At 39.8% G+C, this 24,169-nt stretch overlaps 1 protein-coding gene across 2 annotated transcripts in view; it reads left to right on the top strand.

The window, feature by feature from the left end:
• The window catches only part of cacna2d3a (calcium channel, voltage-dependent, alpha 2/delta subunit 3a), a 108,168-nt gene that overhangs the window by 52,048 nt on the left and 31,951 nt on the right, over positions 1-24,169 (top strand). Inside the window, exons 8-18 of one of the 2 annotated variants that reach the window (XM_027288835.1) lie at positions 469-543; positions 4,240-4,329; positions 5,390-5,503; positions 11,105-11,183; positions 14,501-14,634; positions 15,701-15,718; positions 19,470-19,541; positions 19,913-19,993; positions 22,102-22,176; positions 23,752-23,835; positions 23,932-24,003. In XM_027288835.1, coding sequence (XP_027144636.1) covers positions 469-543; positions 4,240-4,329; positions 5,390-5,503; positions 11,105-11,183; positions 14,501-14,634; positions 15,701-15,718; positions 19,470-19,541; positions 19,913-19,993; positions 22,102-22,176; positions 23,752-23,835; positions 23,932-24,003 — 894 coding nt within the window. The remainder of the gene's footprint in view (positions 1-468; positions 544-4,239; positions 4,330-5,389; positions 5,504-11,104; positions 11,184-14,500; positions 14,635-15,700; positions 15,719-19,469; positions 19,542-19,912; positions 19,994-22,101; positions 22,177-23,751; positions 23,836-23,931; positions 24,004-24,169) is intronic. The other variant, XM_027288836.1, reaches the window with a different exon arrangement.

Below are 24,169 nucleotides of genomic sequence, written 5' to 3'. Positions count from 1 at the left end.
TTTTGTGTTACTTTCTCTATACATGAAGGGCTTTCTCCATAGAAGACAGTTTTGTAAAATTTGTTATGGACTCTGTCGAAAATATCTGCAGTGAGAGTGAAAGTCTATCTTATACATTGAGGTTTGTGCATATGCATCTGTGTGTGTCCGTCAACGCGTGTATGCACTGTACATACACATATTTGGGCAAAATTGCTGGCTTTAGAAGAACACACTTCCATTCTCTTGCTTGGACTTTGAAGTCTAACTCATACTCATGCATTAAATGGTGAGTATTATCACAGAATGGCAGGCACTGGTTACATTGTGTACTGTGCAATGTGTGTATATGTGTGTGCGCTTTTCATCAAGATGAGCGAAGTTTCTAACATCTTCACGTTTTATATTTTTAAACATTAGATTTAACATTTCTATATACAGTAGAGTGCCAAAAATGATGATGTTAATTAACCTTGTGTATTCTTTCAGTACAATGAGGAATTACATTATGTGGAGCCGTGCCTAAATGGAACTCTGGTCCAAGCAGATGTCACCAACAAAGATGTAAGTCTTTCTTTCTTCATCTCTTATTGTTTTCTCCTGTTACAGTTAATTAGATATCAGTGATGTTTTTCTTGCATTGGAGGCTCTAATTCAGGTCTACTAGAAGGACAATATGTAAAAAGAATGCATCTGCAAGTGATTTGTAACAGTAAAAAGTAATTTGAAGTTGACAGCGTATTATTTATTGTTATATAGGAACCGTAGGGATCTGCACAATAAAATTATTATACCGAGGCAGTCTAAATTTAAAAACAATATGAAAAGAAGTCACTGGCATATCAGTAAAGGTATGGTACAGCAAGTATTGCACCTCACTTCCCATGTGTGTGAGCGAGGGTGTGTGCATGACCTGTTACGCCTGCAATGAAAGTGTCTCTGAGCAGGGTGGTGTGAGTGGTGACACTCTGAAAGTGATTTCCAGATGTCAGGTAAGAGAGAGTAGGGACAGGGCTCGGTGGCTGGTGTCCTTAAAGGAGAACTCCACTGATTTTACACATCAGTCAGAAAGTCACAAAGAAATACTACTGTGTATAAAACCTTTTGTGGCTCTGAGGGAAGTTGTGCAAAATCAGATTTAAATTAGGGCAGTGAATGTTTGCACGTTCAACTGTGTTAATGTGTAAGTATACTTACTGGACTGTTCATATAAGACGTTTTCAACAAGATGTCACATGTGAGAGTCCTGCTATTACTATGGCATGATTCTCATTCATCTCTGAGCCTATGCTGCTCTCTATTGCCTGCAGTATAGGCTCTAGCTCCAGGTGCAGTCTAAAAATTCAAACTCTTCTAAATTCATCCATAGTTCATCATTCAAATGATAAATGAATTAAATTCAGTAACCTCTATTACTTCTAGTTCAGGACAAACCTCGAGGACGCAGCTGTTTACAAGCAAATGCATGGACTACTTTCTATATACTATAATACTTTAGCGTTCCATGTGTATTCATATCTGTTTGTGTGCCTGTTGGTGTTTAAGTTAATTTATGTTTATTTCTAAGTGAGTGTACACTTATGCATATGGATTAGCATTATGTGTTTAATTCCAGATGGTAGTTTAATGTTGTGTGAGTCAGCCAGCTAAGAGGGGAAGACAATCTGTGCCAGTAGATAAGGCTAATGTCTTTTACTTCAGCTGGGGGGAAGAAAGTGACTTAAACTTACAGATCTGTCTTTCCAGAATCTGTTATTTCATACCCAAACTTCAACTGGGTCATGCTGAAAATACCTGATGTCAAACTTCCATGGCACAGACATTAATTTGAATATATTACTGTGAATAGTTATTTATCTAATGCGACTTGTCAGCGGGCATGTAAAAGTGAAATCTATCCTGTCTAATTATTACTCACATATACAAAAGTTCCAGGCTATTTAAAGCTCTAAATGGAAGCACTCATGATTTTCCACATAATTTACAGCTAATTGTTGTTAGGAAGTCCTCTGAAATGTGAGTCTCAATCTTTTGTTGGAATTTTGTTAAGGTGAGTGCATTCAGACAGAATAAATGGTTCATTTACAGCTCAACCATCATTAATATCTAGATTAGAACTGTCTGAATCTGGTTTAAACAGTATTAGACATGTATGTAGGTATATTATTTTAATATTTTCACTTATTGTATTTAAAGGGTTTGAGTCCTAAATTCTCTTATTTTTTTAACCAAATTAGCACAGTCTTAACCAAGCCGTCTTTCCAGATTTTAAATGGATGCAACAACAGGGCTTATTTATTTATTAATTTGTTTAATGGGACCACAGTAATTAAAACACATTACAGCACAATAACAAACAGTACAAAGTAAAAAAACACACAGGACACATAATACAAAATACAAAATACAAAGTTACACATAATAGCACGTAACATACACCCATGATGTCAGTGGCTACAGAGCTGAGTATCCTTTAGCAGACTTTTGGTTTTAAATGTACTGATGGAGCTGCAGCTCTTTATCTCGTCAGGTAGGGCATTCCACTGAGTTGAGGGTTTCACAGAGAAGGCTGATTGCCCAAATGCAGAGCGACGAAATGGTGTGGTACAATGGTAGTATGGCCTGAAGCTGACTTTGAAATCAGCCAATGCCAGCACAACCATGGGTAGTTATTCAAATGCATGTTGAACATTATATTTTTTATCATTCTAATACCTGTTGATTTCATGTTGGAACCAGTTCACATCAGCACACATCACTGCTCCCCAGAGTATATTTTCTGCTCTCTTTTTTATGTATTTATCAGATTGCACCTGTGCGATAGCTTGCCATAAAAAGTGTGTAATCGTGATTATTTTTTAATATAAAAGATGCCTGCAGCGTTGAAGAATTTGATGCCCAGTGTACATGTAAGAGCCTTGTATTGAAGCACAAAAGACTTGCCACATTTCAGCATTGCCTGCACACATGTACTTTCTAAATCTGCCACTTAAGAACACTGCTGCACTAGGGATTGAGCATAGCCCGCTGTGCTGAGACAAATCACTTCGATCATACACAGACATACACACACACACACTCACACACATGCAGTGGGTAAAGTTTGCTGTGCTCCAGGGTACAGCCTTTTGTTGGAGCCGATTAACCTTTTTATCCACATCAAACGAAAGGTTGTGTCTTTTTGCCATATGGGGGTGTTGTTAGGGACGCTGGAGGCTGTTTTTGTGCACATATTTTCTTCTATGCTGCTGATGCTTATGGTGCCTGTGTCTGTGTGTTGTTTGGGTGCATTTGCTCCCAAGTGAGCAAGCTTACACTGCTTGGGCCCCCTGTGTTGAGAGATTTTTCTCCTCCCATCAGTAAGGAGCAGAAGACTCAAGGGGATGAATGTAGATTGGGTGTAAGGGAAAGGCTACAAGAATAAGAGGCTGGGAAAGATGAGGACACACATGGGTAGGTCTCTCAGACCCTAAATAGTGAGAGACACGGTCATATGTTGTGTGTAATACCTCTGTCAACACTGCTAATATGGCAGTATGTAAGAGGATTGCTCACCTCCTTAGGTGGAAATGTTTTGCAGGTAGATGGAGAGAGCTAAAGTCAACAGGAAATGTTTCGAAAATGCCAACAACTGGATCTAAATAGCTAAAAATAGATTGAACTGGATAATAGGCTTTGTCCATCTGTGTGCATGTGTGTGTGTGAGTGGGCTTCTCCTCCGGGCTGTTGCAAATAATGAGACATCCACATGACACCTGTTAGGTTGTTGACGGCATTAAACTCAGCATTAATTGCCACAGAGATAATGTACCCTGTGTGGCACCATCATGTGACATGATCAGGCACACACATTTGCATATACACTAGACTGAATGGTTCTCAGCAAAGAGGAGGCGGGGGGGAAACAGGTCATTTTAGTTCTTTCAGTATGTGACATTTCACTCCAAGATAATGTGGCAGTTTACAGCAAAAACTGGCTCAGGGCTGAGTTAAAGAGCCTATTAGACCATTGGTGCAATCTCCGTTCACCCACAAATGATGGTAAATCAAGTTCAGTGAAATATGATGTTTCTCTGTGTTATGAGTAAATTAAATCAATATCTATGCATTTTTATCGTTTGTACTGCCGCTATCCCCTGTGTTCGCCTTTTTTTTTTCTCCATAATAGTCAATAATGACCTCCATTTCTGTCTCCCTCTGTGTTTTGGCTTCTTGTCAATGTAACCATAGTGTTTCCTCCCCAAATTTTTATTTTCCCAGCATTTCCGGGAGCACCTCGACAAGCTGTTTGCTCAAGGCATTGGTATGTTAGACATAGCTCTGACTGAGGCCTTCAATCTTCTCAGTGATGTAAGTTATACACTTATGCATGATCACACACACATGTACACACACAAAGACACTGTTTTATGCACAAAATGAATTAGTGTGCTGTACTGTAATTAACAGCTAAATCAACAGAATAATGCAAAAAACAACAACAACAAGTAAACACAACACATGATGAGTCAGGTCACTGGTTTGACATCTCCTCATTTTGAATAAGCAATTAATCCAACCTCGCATACACACACACACATACACATTTACCTTGTAAATGCTCATATTTCAACAACATGTGTCTTTCTAAGTGTACATTACAATGATAAATGTTTCTTTTTTGCTTAATGGCCTCTCTCTGTAATCTTAGGTTATAATGCCCTCTAAAGGTATGCATGCATGTTGAGTGCAGGAGAAGATATTTAAAGTTATTAGATTTTCTTTTACAAATTGAATTAGCATTCATGACAAAGGTAAGTTATATAAAGACAGATTACATTCCTTAATAGGAAGAAACTAGATATTGAGCTGCACAAAGTTGGTCTCACATAAGGTTTGATTTGGCCTGCTACATCTTTCCAGTAAATAAAATGAATTAAAAATAAATCATTAAATAAATGAATGTTTATGCTGTTTTATTTTTGTGAGGTAAAAAAATGCTCTTTAAATATGTAGGACATCTAATTTAAATGAATTTATCTATCAAATTATCTTGCCTGCAAAGTTTTAAGGCCTTTTACGCATCTGCATTTAATTATCCAACTCTATCTAACTTTTCTCTGTTGTTATATCTCTTTGTTGTTGTCTTTATTTTTGTTATTGACTTGATGTCATCTAAATAAGACCCCTCAATAATCTCTCGAGTATAAATAAAGGTTGGAAAAACAGTTTGCATCTCAACAAAAAGATTCAATATGTGTGTATTTGGGTCATCATTGAGTTTCAGTTTGGCCCTCTAAGGGAAAAAGTTTTAGGAACTGTCTTGTGTTTAAGTGTTTAAAAGAAGTAGATTTTAAACTGGCTTTACTCTCTCTCTCTCTCTCTCTCTCTCTCTCTCTCTCTCTCTCTCACTCACTCTCTCTGTGTGTAGTTCAACGAGACTGGGAGGGGGAGTGAGTGTAGCCAGGCCATTATGTTGGTGACAGATGGGGCAGTGGACACATATGATGCCATCTTTGCCAAGTACAACTGGCCAGAGAGGAAGGTAGTGTATTGAACACACAAACACACATCACTTTACTGTGCAAATGTAGTTCCATGACTGTTGTAAAGCTCGATTTTCCCATTACGCCTCATTCACAACTTCATGAACCTGCAACCTTGTATCCAAATTAAAGGATGAGCACTGAAGAGCAGTGGACTAATTCCCTCATGTGGCTATGAATGCCTCTTTAAACTTGCTGTTGAGAAAGCACTGTCCAAAAATGTGTTACTAGGAAATAGATCCATTTGACATCACTTTAAATGGATACTTTAAGAGCTATTTCAGTCTCTCTCAAATACACCAGTCAAGAAAAAGAGTGAGAAGTACTATGCTAAAAGAAAAAGTGTATCCCATATGGATACATGTTTTTTTCACATTTTAGTATAAATATTAGTATCTGGCTGAGTTGTTCGAGAACGTTTTTGACATGTAGAAGGTATTGAGCGGGCCCAGTATGGGGTCTTTTTAGAGGGCTTTAAAACAGAATTAAATATGGCCCTGTCTCTGAGGACTGAACTGTCTCTCTGCTGTCCTGCAAGGTAATTGTGGTGCTCTTCTGACAGGCCATGAAATAAAATGGGAGGAGAGAGGAGATGGAGGGGAAGAAAAAGGGTTATTCTTAGGTCATTTTCTTCTGTGAAAGCAAGCTCACAGGGTCTTTACCCTTAAAAGGCTGAGGATAGAAATACTGTACTAAAGGCAATGGTAAATTCATACATCAAATGCACGTTCATATACAAGCATGCATATGGATGTGACTGTAGGGGTACAGATGTAGTACAAAGTTCCACTGCTTCAGGTAAGTCTTTTATTACACATTATTAGCCAATTTTAAATGAATCTGTTTGAGCATATGTTCCTCTGCATTAACTATTTCTTATCACAAATGCTGCACTTGTGTTTTGACGTGTTTATGTGTGTCTGGTGGTCCCTGTTCGCAACCAACTGCCCCCCTCTTTTCTCACTCCTGCCTCAAGGCTGAACAGCAGTGTGCGGAGAGGGGACAAGGCTGCTAGATAGTTCCATTTAGGAGAAGCCCCGCTGATAATAGAAGTCTTCGGTCTCTGTCACTCTCTCGCTGTCTACACTGCTGCTGGTTTTTAATGGCTTCCTTCCAACCAGCCTTACAGCTTCGCCACTGTATAGCATCACACTGAGAACATAGGCTGAATGTAAATAAGTTATCGGATATCTGAATACAGATGGCATTTATTCCAAAAAACTGTAGAGAAAAGATCAGAAGATCATCAAGTGTTGCCATTAAAAACAGCATTTACTGATGAAGTCAAAAATATTGAAACATATTCCACAATGACTTTTTTCTTTTATGTCAAAACAGAGGGATACAGTTTATTTAGTTTATGTAAGACCATAAGTCTCTGAGACTTTAACTGAACTGGTGTTTATTTCTGATCCCAAAAATTGAGTTAGAATAAGACAGACATATACACACTCAAACACCTACACCTAAGAAAATGTGCATTCCCCTCCATTTAATACAGTATGTGCCCACACTTGCATATGCATCGCACAAAAAATGTTTGCACACCCACACAAACACTTGTGAGCTATAATCTCTGTGCTTAAATGACAGGTAATGATACTCTTCCCAGAATGTTACATACATACTGTGCATGTGTCCACATTTTGTCCTATTCATTTCCTGTGTTCTCCCAAGCTAATCTTAATCTATAGTTGAGGCTTTGACTGCTCAAATTGTTGCTACAGTTGTCGTAGGATGGTGTTTTATTGTTTTTGTGTCAGTTCAAAGCTTTATCACCAGGTCTCACTTGGTCTCACATTATCTTTTAGGTTGTTGTTTTGCCACATAAAATTATACAAAGCAAGGGTGCAACGCAAAATAGAGAAAAAATACTAACACTACAAACAAGTATAGAGAGAATAATTAGGTTTTCTTTTTTTAACAGTTCAGTCATATCAAACAGCCTCCAGCAACGCACCACATAAAAGTCTTAGTTGAATTTTGGTAGAGCAGCACTTTCATCTAAAATGGGTAACAATTAATGGTGGTGAATTGGGAATTTCACTACCTTTTTAAAGGGCCAAATAATACAATAGGAAAAGCTGGACAAAATATGGCATTGATTAGAACAGCAGTGGTGGTCTTCCTTTTAAAAAGGTTGATCATTTCCTGTCTGTAGTCGCGCCAAATTCCTTCAACCTTCTGAGAGGGAAGCCTGCTGGACGGTCCCCAGACACCTGATCTTCTAACAGATTGTCTGTGTTTGGCACGTGAGCCAGCCTTGGGGACAAAAACCTGAGTTGTGCCATCAATGTGCTATGAAAACTGGATGTGGTGTTCCAAGATGGCACGGACTCATGCCAGTTAAAGTTTATCATTGGGCACATACACTAAAAAAGTTCTTCAGAAAGTTTTGGGCCCATAACACATTAGTATCTTTCTCTGGCTGAGTCGACCGACTGCCCACACAAAAATACCATAAGTTTAATTTGTTCATATGCCAACATACAGTATATTGGAATATAGCAGAAAGTGGCTACTATGGCAATATCACTGCAGAGGCACTGATTGTTGGGACTTGTGTCACGCCCTGTAGGCCATGTTACAGAGCCAAGGGGAAGCTCAACAGGCCCTGACAGCTGATGAAAGATGCTGCATGCTGTCTGTCCTTATCAACATGTACTGACCTTGAAGGTGAAGGTAAAAAAAACTTGGAAGTGGGCTACATGTACTTCCCTCAGCTCCAGGAGATTGATATGCTGGGCTACACACAGCCTTGCCTTTGCCCTCTTCTGCACTATCCCTTGTGTACTGCCCATACCTTATCTGTTGCCACCATTTGGCAGTACATCATGAGGCTCCAATGCTCGTCCTTTGCCATCATTGTTTCTGTTGTCCCAATAGCAAAGGGCTAACTATAATTGCCTGGACATGACTCTGCAGCACTACACCCTTTAAAGGGGGGAGTCCTTGGGCTCAGTCCCACAAACGAAAGGCACAGTCGCACACATGTAGCAGGGCTAACAGAACAGCCAAGGTGGGTGATACCATGAGCCCTGGGAGACAGTCCCCATGTGTTCTATACCAGCCTGCTCTTGCCCAGTTATGGCAAAATTCATAAGCAGTGTCTCTTGGTGTGAACAGTAGAGAATTAACCACCACATGAGCAGACAATTCAAACTCTCTCTTAGACTTGGAGAGCAGCTAAAACTGTCCTCTCACTTTTGAAATCAGTCTCAAAATACTAGATTGATGTTCAGATAAAATATAGTAAGTAAAAACTTAGAAAGTGATATTAGCAATTCTTAAATCTTTGCCAAGACTGATGAGAGTTAGGCCTGTAATCATTTAGCCGTGTTGGGTCATCCGCTTGTAGTAATAGTAGAAGAAAAAGCAGACTTTGAGATAAGGAATTTCATTAAAGACAAAAGATAGATTAAAAAGATGTGTTGGTAAGGGAGAAATAAAATAAGCTGCTCGCTTTAGAAAGTGTGGCACAAGGTTATCAGGGTCTCATGATTTGCTTGTTTAAAAGCTCGATTGCCTTGTGTACCACCGTGGTAGTGACAGTTCAAAATCAAAGGCTTTTTAATGGTTCTTGATAGAAAAGTTTAAAACATTTTTTTTTTTTACATAAATTTACATTCTGTTTTCATGGGAATTAGCCTTATTTTCTCCACATCCAGATCTCCAAACTAAGACCATAAAACAAACTCCATGCTCCACAAATTATCTTACTTGCTTTTGAATTTGTTGTATAAAATACAAAACTAAAAGCCAGAGTACATTGTTACAGTATATACAGCTGCTGGTGAATGAAACAATAATCAGCCTCAGCAGACAGTGCCAATGTACAAACCAAATCATCCCTACACATGTTCATGAATATAGATTTTATTTCATTTTGAAACCAACTGGGGTTTTAAAAACCAACCGGAGGCTTGTCTGGTCCTAGATGATGCTACATATTGCAATATCAATAAGATCAGAACAAACATCTTGCTGTCATTGTTTGAGTTGTAACTGTGTGTCCTGGACATTAAAACACATGCTGAAGTACTTTACATTTAGAGGTTTGTATGTTTATACTGGAGAATAAATTAATTAATTATTGAGTTGAGTTAAATATATAATGTAGGATCATAAACAAGCAAAACATTTTTGCATACAATTATTGTTGTGTTTAAAATTATAGGGTACGGTGTGTGCCTCAGGCTGAAACTTGTTTGGACATGAGTAGACACCCATGTACAACAACAACTTTCTGGATGCATGTACTTGAATAAATAGATTATGTGTAAACTTGCATGTCTTTGCATTTGCATTCTTGCTTTCATATGTATTTTTATTTGTGCCTAAATCTGTACGTTGATGCTGTGGCTCAAGTCCGTACCAGGTCTTATCTCCACCGAGTGTAAGTCAGGTGTAAACATCTTGTATATATAATAACCAGCCTGCTGTAGTTTGACCTCAGTCTTGGCTACCAGCAAAGGAAAACGCCTAACCACAGGCAGCAAAGCTCTAACCCTTTGTGTCACATGAACAGTTTTGATCTTATCAGCTTTGTTGTGTTTTCCTGTCATTCTGGCAATGTCATTCAAATGGCTGAGGTTTGTATGAATAGAGGATGATTATGATCTAGATAATGAGGGCTGCTTAAAATTGACAGTCTGACAACTGCACTTATTCACAGTTAGACTCATTACACTTGACAATAGACTATAAATATATCCATACTAGAAAACTAGAACCCAGAATTAGCTGCCTGTCTGTGCTTTATATCTTTGTCGGCTAAAGCTGTTAGAATCATTATTATTATTAATGAGTTCATCTATGAAACAATACAAATTAATATAATTTAATACAGAAGCATTCCTCAAAAAGGAAATGACATTGATACATAATTTATATTTACCAATTTTTATGCCCTTCTGTTGAGAGCAGTCATCCAAAATGAGATAAAGACACACATATACGCTCATTTAGACATGTGTGTGCATACGTATACGCATACAAACACAAACAGACACATGCTGTCAGGGTGAAGAAGAAAAATGCAGACACGGGGAACTATGGCAGATGTGCCCCCAGAGGCTTGCATCTGGTCCAATCTGGCAACCTGCTTTTCACACACACACATGCATACACACACCTGCCAACTACACCTGCTGCTAGAGCCAACTGAGCACTGCTGGGCAAAAATGGGTTTGGCAGCAGATAGTTTAGAAGATTCTCTGGATCGAGCTAATAAAGCTTGTATTTGGCTTTTTCAACGCAAAATATTTACTTCACAGTCAGTCATTTTGTTTTCATTTTAATTGCAGATCCTTGATACCGTTATCTTATTTTGAATCCTCTCTATGTTAATCCTTAATTGTTTAGTTTCTTGGGGTGATAAAAATGATTGGAATTATTTAAACTTTATAAAATCTTAAAGACTTTCATGAGTCCATAATCAACTCTATTAAACAAGGAGAAAAGGTCTGCTAATCACTGTCAGATAAAGAATGAGCCTTCTGCCTGGCATTGACCGTGTTATCTTCTATATGGTGGTGTGGGGGTCCCTATCAAAATGCGATTAAAATGACTGACGGAAGCTATCTGCTTTCTCTCTGCAGGTCCGCATATTCCCTTACCTGATTGGTCGAGAGTCAGCCTTCGCAGATAATCTGAAATGGATGGCATGTGCTAACAAAGGTGGGATCTTACAACACATGCATAGACTGCTGTACTTTTTTTTTTCTCCTTATAATCTGTTTTAGCAGAGAAAAGGTGCTGCATGCTGCTGTCAGTCAGGCAAAAAATGAATACATTATGGAGGTCAGGATTTGTTTGGGGTGTTATATGTGTCTCTTCGCATGTGTGTTGGCTGCATAGATGTGTGTTTGTCAGTGCTCATGAGTATTAGCACGTGTTTGTGACAGCAGGCAGCTGGTGCCGGTTGCAGAGACCAGATATGTCACAAAACATCTTCCTCTAAGCCTAAAGTCCAAACTATCTTGGCGTTACACCACTTTTCAGCTGCTTTGTGTGTGGTCATGGTTGTCTCAGTGCATAGAGCACTTTCCTCCAGGTTCTATATTTAGCTGGGAGGTGGGTGACAGAGACAGTCTGGCTCCATTTCCTCAGGCTGCCATAGATAAGACAGGCAAGCCATAGGTCACACAAGGGGTGTGCATGTGTTTTAGCTGTGTGTGTGTAGATAAGAGGACAAGGGCATCCACAGTTTTGCTTGGAAGTGATATCAGAGAACTCATCCAGTCAGTTTGAAGGTGTTAGTGGTGCTGATGAGACCTTTGTGTGTGTGTGTTGTGTGTGTGTGTGTGTATATCTGTCATGCTACATAAATGAGTGTGCGTTTGTATGATGAATCAGGCTTGTGACAGCAACATCCTCAGGAGGCTGCAGGAGCTTTGCAGAACAGTCTTTTCTCTGATCTGTAGGCACAACATCTTTATTCCAATTTAGAGCAGAAAATGCGGTTTTATTTCTTCACCGTTTCAGGAGTGGTTTTGCAGGTAAAAATGTGTTACCTTGCGCCCCCTGTCACTTAAGGCTATTATGTTAAAATCTCTCCATGTTGCCTTTGAGTGGAGCAAAGAATGTTGTTTAGAGTGTTGCAATGCTAAAAGCATACTGGTAAAATTGTATTTCTAGGGGATTTAATTACCATTAAGCCTTATGGCTGTATCAGCTACTAACAGGCCACTCATATAAGAAATGCCTTCTGTTGCCAATCAGCAAGAAAAGGATGCAGGTCTTGCCCGAAGCCTGGTTGAGCTTGACTAAATTTCCACCCACACTCCACTTGTTACCTGCGGTGTTGCTCATTCTGGCTAACTCAGGCCCACTTTAGTCCTCTTCTTGTTTTAACAACCATGCCCTGAGCTAAGTTTGGTTTCAGTTCATTTAGGTTAACAAACAGTATGATAAAAAAAAAGGCTTATCATTCATTGTCCATCACAGTCTTAACAACAAGAGTTGGGAAGTGGGAACCAATCAAATGATAAATGACAACCTGTGATGTTTGATTTTCTATGCCTATCAAACATCACTGCATCTGCAACCAGGTCCACATACAGTACGCATGTGCGATTGTTGTCTGGGCTAGGTTTTAGTTCCAGTTAGGAGAAATCTTAATGCCTACAAATTTTAGACAACAGGTTTCAACTCAAAATATAGTGATGACTATGACTGATGAGTGGGACCATGTGTTTATGTGTCCGCCATGTTAAACTGCCATTTTTCTACTGTAGCCCAGAACAGACAAAGTAAACGCGAGTTCAAAATAAGAAATTTCATGTTTTTCTAGATTACATGGCCACAGCCATAGTTCCTCCTTCATGCTGGAAAGGAAAGGATGAAGCGATGGGGTTGCAGTCAGCAACTACACCAAAAGATATCACTAAATTCTACACACTGGTCCTTTAACTGAACTTTCAAATCCAAGCAGACAAATACAAGGTAGTTTCGAGCAGACATTATCAACAGAACATGCCAACAAGTATATTTGTGATTTTGTACGCAGTACAAAAAAACTAATTCAGTGTGATGTAAATTTTTAGGTTTATGCATAGGTATAGCTCTGCAACATCATTTTTGCCTCCACTTCATCCATTACGTTATATCAGGATACCTTATTGCATAATCTTTGCTTACACACGACCCATACCAAGGTCCTTTTTAAAAGTATATTTATGCCCTCATACTGACCAGACCATGCTGTGGCTGTCCTATCCTGTATGTACGACAGGTGTACCATGTCACTGAAAGCAGAGAGCATTCATTTTTTTCTCTCCCCAGCTCATCTCACTGGCCCCGGTGGCTCAGCCCGAAGGACGCCCTTAGCCTTCCAGAGGGAGTAGTCATTCTTCACTCAGCACTGTGATGAACGATGCAGTTAGACTGAGGCAGCTTGTTTTGTGTGTGATGCGAGTCTGTATGTGTGTGTGTTGTCATTGTACTGACTGCCGGAATAATTGCTGAAATTCAATGTCTCTGAGGATGAAAAGGACAAATCTGTCAAGGTTCACTTCCAAGTCAAGTTTGGGGGCAAGTGCATTCTTGTTGCTATAGTGATTGCGATAATAATGTGGTTTGAATTCTTGCAGTTTTTGAATCTTTTGCTTTTTTACTGTGGTTGCAGATGAAAATTACATAATCAATGATCGATCATACCCTGTTATTTGGAAGGATACGTGGCATCACTCGTAGATCTATGTCTGTGCTGTGGCTCTTTTCTGCCTGTGGAGTAAAGGTGGTTGCCAGGAGCAATGACCCCAAAATCTGTTTCCACCAGCTATGATTTTCTCCTTGACTGCCTTCACAGTGATGGAGGCAGTTTGCTGTTTTTATGGATGGGTGAAAATGTGGTGGTCTCTCTCTTTTACTTATTCTCTGTGCCACTTCTTGTCCTCTCTCTCCTTCTGCCTTACTCTTGTCCTGATTTCCTATCTTCCTTTTCCCCTTTCTGTCCCTCCCTGCTGAGATAACAGTATATTACCTCCCGCACATGCACATTAGCATCATAATGGTGGCATTACGATCGTAGGAAATGGCATCACATTTGGTTTAACTGAGATTGTTTTTTTTTCCCGCTGCATTTACATAGCACTTACCCATTCACAAACCCATGCTGGTTTGCTCTAACTTGTATTTCACTGCAGGGAAATTTTTCAGCTATAACTCATACATGTTTCCAGGTTTCCATCTGCTTCATCAAACAAATATCTGCTGCCTACCGTATTGTATTCCAGATGTAATTTCTCTGCTTTGGTACCAGGGTAAATAAAATGGGAGCGATGGCTTGGAAAAGATTATATAGCCAAGCTGATATTGGATGTGACACTTGCTGCAATGTGAAACAGTTTTGGAGACACAGAGACTGTACTTCTGATCTCTGTTTCAGGGCTGCATAGCGAATGACGTGACTGAACCTGTTCACTCTCATTGTTTGCCAGCATCTTAGTGAAATGATACATCATCTCTTTCCTCCTCTTCTCTCTGCCCAACAGGCTACTTCACTCAGATTTCCACATTGGCAGATGTGCAAGAGAATGTGATGGAGTATCTCCATGTGCTGAGTCGTCCTAAGGTGATCGACCAGGAGCATGACACGGTGTGGACTGAGGCCTACATCGATAACACTGTGAGTTGACGATACCATCTTTCAAATGGCACTGGACTTCAGTTCACACAGTACCCACTTGTGTTGGGCCCGGAATATTCTGTGAACGATTTGTAGATTTCAACGTAATCACAACATAATGCACAAGAAATACATTTGCATATGCCAGATCTGATGAATTGTAGTGATAAAACGCAAGCAAAGGCCTGACAATGTGTTTTGCCTTTATATGTCTCAGACTGAATGTGTGAAAGTGTGTGTGAGCAGATGGAACCATTAAGAGAATGAGCCTCCTGTGTGTGTTTGGGAGTTGTGTACCGTGAACATAGAACATACTGGGGCACATTGGTGAGTTAGTCTCTGATCTCTCAAACTTATAGCCTGGCCAAACACATGTTATGAAATGGCAGTAAATAACCGATCAACACGCTCAAATAATCACATTCCAGGATAAGTCCCTGTATTTGCTTTATAGTTCTCTGGCACAGACAGCATCATCGCTAAATCATAATTCCTGACCTACTGTATAGGATGCAGTCTCTGCAGTCTGTAATATACACAAAAAACACTGTATTCACGCATGCACAATGCTTCTAAAGTTATTATGTTTGGCCATGAAGAGATATAGATAATGTACTGGAAAAGCTGCAAACATGTAATGTTTACAAATGCACGTGCCCTCTAGTAGAAATTCAAACAGTCTATTAACGCTGCATGGACTCTTTCTCTCTGCGATCCTCTTCATATCCCTCATGTTTGACCCCTGCTTATTTCTTTCTCTTTGCCCTCATTATCCCCATCCATTTATCACAGTGAAAGTACATTCACCCAACACTGACTCAACAGTAACAGCTTAAGTGTTGTTTCCTCTGCTGTGACCCTCCCAGCTATAAAGCTCTCCTCTCTTGACACAGTCACTGTTTTCAAAGTTGCAGTCAAAGTCAATGTCAGTGGATTTTTATGAGCCCACTGGTGCTGGCACTCCATTCACTGGAAACTGCACTGAAAGGCTTTCTTACACTTATCCACAAACATATTGACCCTTTCTCTCCTCCCCTCCTCCTCCTCCTTAATCTGTTCTCTTTAGCTCCCCCAAGCACAAAAGGTAAAATAATTCTAATTTGAGGTCATCGCTGTATTGTGCTGTGTTGAGGCCTGGTGTGTGTTCATGTGCATTTCATGTGCATGTGTGTTTTGGTACTTGGTCTCTGCAAGATGACGGCATAATTTGGGTGAACTAACCACCATACTGACCCATGGCATTCTCTTGTGTGTCAGTGTCGTATGTCGCTAATCAACCTCCTGATTCAAACCATGCATCGTGGTTGTCTTTGGTTTACTTGATCACTCTCTTTTGCACGTGTGATCACGCACACTTCTGGGCACATGCTCACACTCATTGATCATTGGTGATGCTGTGTTGGACGTGCTTTGCCAGTATCTCCAGGGCTGACAGTGTAACCGTGTGTGTAAATGTGAGGCTATATTTTGCTCTTTTGCCTGTGTGATTTTGATTTTAAAAAACAAGATTGTCTGTGTTATTTGTTTTGGTGAAATTCTCAAGAATAAGCTGTTTTGTCGTCTTCTGGGTGAAAATCCAATAGTCTGTAATGACTGGTTGGGATGATCTTTTCTGATGCCTTTTTTTTATTTTCTGTGTTTTATGAATCATATGTGGGTTGAGATAAGCAGCTCTATAATCATAACAATGATGGCAGAACAGAAGAGTGCTCTGTCCCCCCTCACCAGCCCCATCAGCATGAGCCGAGCACAGAGCAGTTCCATTAGACAGCTGGTAGGCCATATGTTTGACATAGCACTGTGATAGACCCAAGCTTATTGACATCGAAGCGGCTCAGCAGAAACTGAAATAGATATCACATTGTCAGACATGATAATTGGGAGTAGTCAGGAATCTACACTGCTTCTTTGCAAGTAATCACCCCAGCACTGCTCAAACCTGGGCAGTGTGCATATACAACAGTCCCCTGAAATTAAAACAGACAGTGAAAGAAAGACACACACACCCCCTGCATGGTAATAGTGTCAGATAAGAAGTTAACAAAACTCCGGGATTGACTCAGTGAGGAAAGTGATCTGGTATTTATGTTCCAGATGATTTTTATCATCTTTCCAGATGTACCTTTCATCCTCTGTTTTTCCTCTCCTCCTCTGTCCCTCTCAGTACAACCCAATAATATCTCTAGCCTAGCATATCTCCTCTGTTTTACTTTGCACACACCCCCCCCCACCCCACCTGTGCTGTCCCCCTCCTCTCTTGCCCCCCCTCTCTCTCCCTCCTATCCTTCGTCTCACCAGCTTCATCCATCATTCTCTGGCTCATTTGGCTTTGTTTCCCACTCTGTCGGATGAACTGACACTGGAGCTCAGGGATGATGGGAGGGAGGTGGGGGTGAGAGGAATGTGCCGGGGGGGGCGGGGGGATGTTTGAGGACAAAGTGTAGGGAGGGTGAGAGAAAGAATTTTGAAAAGAAAGGATGTCGGTGAAAGTTGGGAAGAGAATGTAAAGGATATAAAGAGGGATGTGAGGATTAAAGGAGGGTTTTGCACCAAAGGTTGATATTTGGTAAAGCATGAAGACAGACAAAAGGGGAAGCTGGGACCAGTTGATTGCCCTGTGATGATGAATTAAATGAAAGTAAGCTGTTTAAAATAGATTAATATAAACCACTATTTCAAAGCAAAAATTGTTAATATTAATTGAAGTATTTGAGAGATTCCATAGATATATCCCAAAACACCTGTGCATGGTGTTGCATATGCTAGGTTCCGTGCCAGCTCTGCTCTCCACTGGGTATGTCTAACACATACTGATTTTCCCCAGGAGCCTACACAGGGCTTTTGCTCCAGGGCTTACACACACCGACATCATTAAAGCCGGTCTCCAAGGAAACAAGGGTCACCTCATCCACCAGAACATAATTTGTCACAGCAACCTAGATTACAAGGTGTCCTATGAGACCCCAAACACAGGGCAGGGGTGTGTATCTGAGCCCTCTGAGGGGTGTAAGTGTGTGGGTATTTGTGCCAGTGGGGAGTGAGTGTATTAGAGCCCAAAGGGGTTCTTTTTCATTCTCTGACCCACAGCAGGGGAAATGACTTACACACTCTGTTTGCTCTGACTGATACAGATAAAACCACAAAGGCAATGATGATGCATATTTGGGCCAAGTGGGTGTTGAGTTCTGACCTTGCATTAGAGGTTGCAAGTTATGTATGATAAGTCAAATTCTAGATACAGAGCACCCTCATTGGGACTCATGTTGGCGGACACTCATTTAGGGTTCAAGGAAGTGCCTGTGTCCTCTCCAGTGTTAGAATAATGAAGCACAGGTTTAAGGGTCTTTCGTCCTCTGGGTAGGGCAAGTGAGAATTCTCTGTAGCTGCGCTGTTGGCTTTGATTCCAACAGATGCGGTTGCTGGCTGCCTTTCTCCATGCAGCTCTTGTTATCTGCTTAATTACAGTATGTAATTTCCCAGAGCAGCCAGGCAAACTTGATTTGCACCAAAATGTACATATATCAAAATAAAACTTCTTAGATTAGTGTTGAAATACAAACAGGACACATTTGATGGAGCTGCTCAACAAGAGTTCATGGGGACGCACAATAAATGTCAGTCCATACGTTTGCACAATGTTGATATATGATCCAATAGACCTGAGCTTGGAAATAGATTTTGTATTTTTAGATGAGCCTCTGCTAGTTTTCTATGTCCTTTGATCGATCCTGTTCTCCAGCAGCAAGACTGTGCATTGTTACAGCAGCTGTACTTATGTGTGCTTTGTTCTCTCTTTGATGTCTAATACTGCGTTCTGAATTGCTATTACCAGCTGTCTGAGCTCAGGTCACCAATTCCTCTTTCTTCAGTGTCTGAGGGAGACAGAATGGATGCTGGCAGTTTCCTGTCATTACCTATTATTACTGGAGGTAAAGAAAGGGGGGGGGGGCTGAGTGCTGGAGGAAGGAGAGTATACTGGGGCATGTATTGTTCAGTTAAGAGGGTTGGTTAAATGGGGTAGTTCGCTAAGAAAAAGCACTATGTTGGGATCTGATATTTAAGTCAGTCTACCCGAGTAATAATCAATTGATAGCTTCAGCAGAAACAGATCAAGTGCAACATGATTAATGTTTTTTGCAATCCCATTTAACTGAACACAATTGTGGATTTTATTCTGGGATTCATGTTGCACTTAATGGACCAATTTTTTGTGGGGACTTGAACACAAACTGCATGAGTGACTTACATTGAGACAGTTTCGACATTGCTGAGTGGGCAAGGTCAGAATACGTTTTGCCAAGTGCAAAGCCTTCCTCCAGTATCTTCACAACAGTGTCAAGCTTTCATCTCTAATGGATCATCGTCAGATACAGACAGCCGCCGGAAAGATAAATATCATAATTATTCCAGCTGTCTTTAGGGAAGCAAAGATACCCAGATTAAAACTTGAAGCACTGCCTTTGGATGAGCTTATTCTACAAGGGATCAAAGGCAAGCTGTGATTTAACACATTTTAGGGCCAATAATAAACATGAATAAAACATGTCATGGAAGTTTTGTAGGTCTCTCCAGAAGATAATATGACTGTGTCTGCTGCAGAATTCCTACCAAGTTCACTACTCAAGGAACGAGTGTTACACAGCTTGAGATAATCATTCAGAGTGTCACTAAGCAAGATGATTCATGTAATGCGCATGACGCCATGCCATGTGCTGTGCAGTTGTGTATAATGTTTCATTGTTAGCTTCCCTCTTCTTCTTCCCTCTGTCTCTCTTTCTCCCTTTCACTCTCTTTATTGCTGTCTTTCACTGTTCTTCTCTCATAAACTCACTCAGTTGGATGACGGTCAAGGTCCGGTTCTAATGACCACAGTGGCAATGCCAGTGTTCAGTACCAAGAACGAGACCGTAAGTGTACATATAGTGCTATAGAACCATAAGCACATTGTCCAACATCACTGTCACTACTATTATGTTTCCACAACTTGTTTTCTCCAACAAATTTGCAGTTTAATTGAAAAACTGTGCAATTACTTATTGCATAACTCACAAGGAATTAGGTTTTCTGACAATAGACACAAATTGTGGAACAATAGTTAATTATGTTTGCATTTGACAGATACTAATTTCAGTTTGATTGGAGTCTGTAAGTTAGGATACAATAGAGCATCTCTAATTAAATGTATATCACAGATTATATTTTTTCTATCATAAACAGTCAGTAAGTATGTAACCTTTCAAATGCAACTTTAGGATATTTTTAATGTGTGTGATTCCAGAGAAACCGTGGTATTCTGCTAGGAGTGGTTGGGACAGACGTGCCTGTCTCTGAGCTGCTCAAGACCATCCCAGAATATAAGGTACCACTGCCAAAATCATTCAGTTATTCTTACAAATAATTGTAGATCTCAATGATGGCTATATGACATATACCGTCACATCTTTCATAATCACAACTTTGATATCTTCTGAAACTTATGATTGAGCTTTGTGAGCGCAGTATTCATCTGGATGCCAAGTTAGTAAAAAAAGATGGAGTGGTAAATTTGATGGTAAAGGTTTTTTTATCTGATTTATTTCTTTATTTTTTAATTATATCTCTGCGTATGCCTGTCCAACTCCACACTGCAGTAATTGAATGCCAAACCCAGCAGCAGATAAATCAGAGGTTTTGTTGACGTTTTGACACTGATTATTCACTCCTTCCTCAAGTCTAATAATAAGAGGAAAATTATACACTATGTATACTAATGCCTTCTGATAGTGTCGCCCGCCACATCTTCTGTGCTGATTTCTTTTACTTATGTGATAATATATATATATATATATCTCTATAGATATATCATCTATACTTCTATATATCTATTTTCTCGTAGGGCTGTCAATCGATAAAACAATCGCGATTAATCGCTATCAATAAATGTATCAATAAATAAATGCATTTTTCTGAGACTGAAGCTATAATGAATATTTATTTATGTAAAATGATCAAATTAAGTAGAATAAACTCAGATAAAGTATATGAAATCATCATGTTATTGGCTTAAGGTGCACATATGCACAGTGCAAACAGAAAAAGCCAGAATGAGGAAATATACGAGGAGTGCCACACTCCTGTAGTGTAGACTGGTGTTTTGCTTTGAGGTGATATGTTAAAGTCGTGTTACTTCTGTGGAATTTAAATTCGGCTTTGCAAACTGTGCAAATTGCCTTGTTTTTGTCCAACGAGCCGTCGGGCAACTGTTTAAAATGAATGTTCCCCAGAGGATAGATCATAGACATTAGCAATAGACTCTCCTTTAGTTAGGATAGATCATAGACATAATACATAGACTCTCTTTAGTAGGATAGATAATAGACATATATGCACGGACCTCCTTAGTTAGGATAGATCAAGACATATATGCACAGGCTCTCCTTTAGTTAGGATAGATCATAGACATATAGCACAGACCTCTCCTTTAGTTAGGATAGATCATAGACATATATGCACAGACTCCTTTAGTTAGGATAGATCATAGACATATATACCACAGACTCTCCTTTAGTTAGGATAATCATAGACATATACATAGACTCTCCTTTAGTTAGGATAGATCATAGACATATATACACAGACTCTCTTTAGTTAGGATGATATAGACATATATGCATAGACTCTCCTTAGTTAGGATAGATCATAGACATATATACATAGACTCTCCTTTAGTTAGGATAGATCATAGACATATATACACAGACTCCTTTAGTTAGGATAGATCAAGACATATATACATAGACTCCCTAGTAGGATAATCATAGACATATACATAGACGCCTCACTGAGCAGGTTGGTCCGTTGCTGGCGATACGTTAACGTGTCGCCATATTGGATGTGGCAGATCGCCCGTAAACTAAAACAAGCAGGGCCGGTTTTAGCTATGGGCAATGTGGGCGACCGCCCAGGGCGCAGTCTCCGTGAGGGCTTTAAGTTAATGTCTCTTATACACCCATTCACACACACACACTAATATTCTGGGAAACAAAGCTCTACTTGCCACATCCAAAATGGCGGCCGCCACCGGAAGTAAACAAAACCCGTTAATTGCGTTAATTTTTTTTAACGCGTTAATTCTTAAAATAATTCTTTAAAATAAAATTAATCGACAAATTAACGCGTTAATTTTGACAGCACTAATAATATATAATTATATATATATATAAATATTATATATATATATAATATATATCTATATATAGGCTTAGTTCTGTGTAAGTAAGATTTTGACATTTGAGTGTGTTATTTGTCCAGACATGGATGGATGACACCATCCTCTTGTATTGTGAGTTTCACCACAAAGACAAAGATTCTGCCAGTGAAAATTACAAAGAGCTTGATTGGCCCAGATTTACAATTAGGTACAGATTTTTCATCCATCCATCTGGTGTGTGTGTGTGTGTGTGTGTGTGTTTGTGTGTATCCTTCTAGCTGGGCATTCATGGCTACGCCTTTGCAATCACCAACAATGGCTACATCCTGACCCATCCAGATCTACGGCCACTTGTGAGTATTACCTCCAGCCCTATTCAGATGCTGTGTAACAAGTTAACTGAGTACGAACCTTATTATTATAACATTTCCTTTTAGGGCACAGAGATTAAAGTTTAAATGTATTCATTTATTTTGTAGACACGTCTCCAAGTGTGCCACGTTCATGTCAAGTCAATTACTGATTTTGTTGTCACATTGAGATGCCGATTAACATAGAAAATTGGTGTGTAGTTGTGTGGGTGCTCTCTGGACACCGGCACACAGGGCGTGTGTGTTGGCTGCGTGGTGGTATGTAGATGAGGAGAGTGTGTTCCAGGCCTCCGCTGTGCTGTGAATAGACAGAGATACAGCTTCTGAATGGCTGTGATTAACTCTATTGTACTCACTCGCTCCTCTCACAAGAGGATGAGGGGAGAGGGTGCAGAGAGGGAGGGGAGGCAGATCGAATAGAGCAAGGAACCTGCTTTAACGTCGGGAATAGGTGCAGGATGACAAAGTGGCGTGCAACACTGGATGAAAATGGAGAGATGAGGATGGATAAGAAGAGAACAGACGTGGAGGAGAAGAATTCACAGACAGCGAGACAGACAGACAGATGGTTTAATAGCGGTCTAATTAAAGACGTTAATGAACAGTGTTTAACAACTAATGAGGGGTGGGAGGCTGTCCTCACTGACAGATGAATGGAGATGAAGACTCACAAGTACACATGTAAAGTAGACACATAAACACATATAGTACACAATAATAAACTCAATATTCTGGTCACTGTCATCTTTATTTAATGTCTATATCAAAAAGTCTCAAATCAAAAGGCAGGTAGCCAAAGAGGGACTGAGGGTCGATTAAAGGAAGGTTTATATTTATCTATTTATTTTATAATTACATCTCCACATATGTTAGTCTTACTACTACTACTACTACTAAAGTAAAATTACATTGGTAACAATGTAGTCGTTACTACATTATTACATGAGTAGTCATTGGTCAAATCACACCTATCTTGTAACTCAGCCTTCATTTCATCTCACCTGTTCAGTTTTGTGACAGAACCTTGGACGGTTGTGCCATAACAGGTTAAAAATGTCAGACACACAGACATATAAACACCTGCCAAAGTCTTGAAAATCCACAGTGGTAGTTCCACATTTTTCCATGATGATGCACACACAGTATAATACTGTACAATACTGTTGTGGCTAGTAATAAATTGATGTAACTTGTTAATAGTGAGCCTAGCTGTTTGCCCCAGTTTTCTAGCTAAGCTAACCGTCGCTTGTTTCCTGTCCTGACTTTATGAATGAATTTATTTACATTGTTATCATTTGTCATTTCTTTGCTGCTTCCAGCTTCTCAAATGCTTAAATGCTTTTGTCTGGTTTATATCATTATACATTGGCTATCTCTGCATTTTGAACAAATCAAATAATTTGAGAACATCTCCTTGGGCTCTGGGAAATTCTGATTAAATAATCACATAATAATACTTATTTGAAGCCCTATGGTGCAGTATACATTTGTGTTTTTTTTTGCTTTAGTATCTATGTCTGTGCATGCATGTGTGTTTACATGGGCATGTGTGTTCAGTATGGAGATGGCAAGAAGCGGAGGAAACCTAACTACAGCAGTGTGGATCTGTCCGAGGTGGAATGGGAGGATAAAGATGACACGGTGAGACACTTGAAGTAAATCTACACTAAGCACCATCACAGTACCTCTCTCAGTAAAAGTCTGTTTGGGATTTACTATGTGTTTTTGTGCTGCTAGCTGAGAAATGCCATGGTCAACAGGAAGACAGGGACCTTCTCCATGGAGGTGAAGAAGAGTGTTGACAAAGGGGTGAGGAATCCAGAATTCAGAACATGCACAAACACACAAGGCACAGGCACTTTTCTGATGGTCCCAAAGGTTGAGCCAGAGAAAATACTCAGCAGGGAGAATCCACTCTGCCAAGGGGTTGTTACACTTGGCACAGTGATGTACAGGATTGACTTGGGGATTTTGT

This window comes from Larimichthys crocea, chromosome XV, assembly GCF_000972845.2.
Source record: "Larimichthys crocea isolate SSNF chromosome XV, L_crocea_2.0, whole genome shotgun sequence".
In the NCBI taxonomy this organism is placed as follows: Eukaryota; Metazoa; Chordata; class Actinopteri; family Sciaenidae; genus Larimichthys; species Larimichthys crocea.
This window is presented reverse-complemented; position numbering and strand designations above follow the sequence as displayed.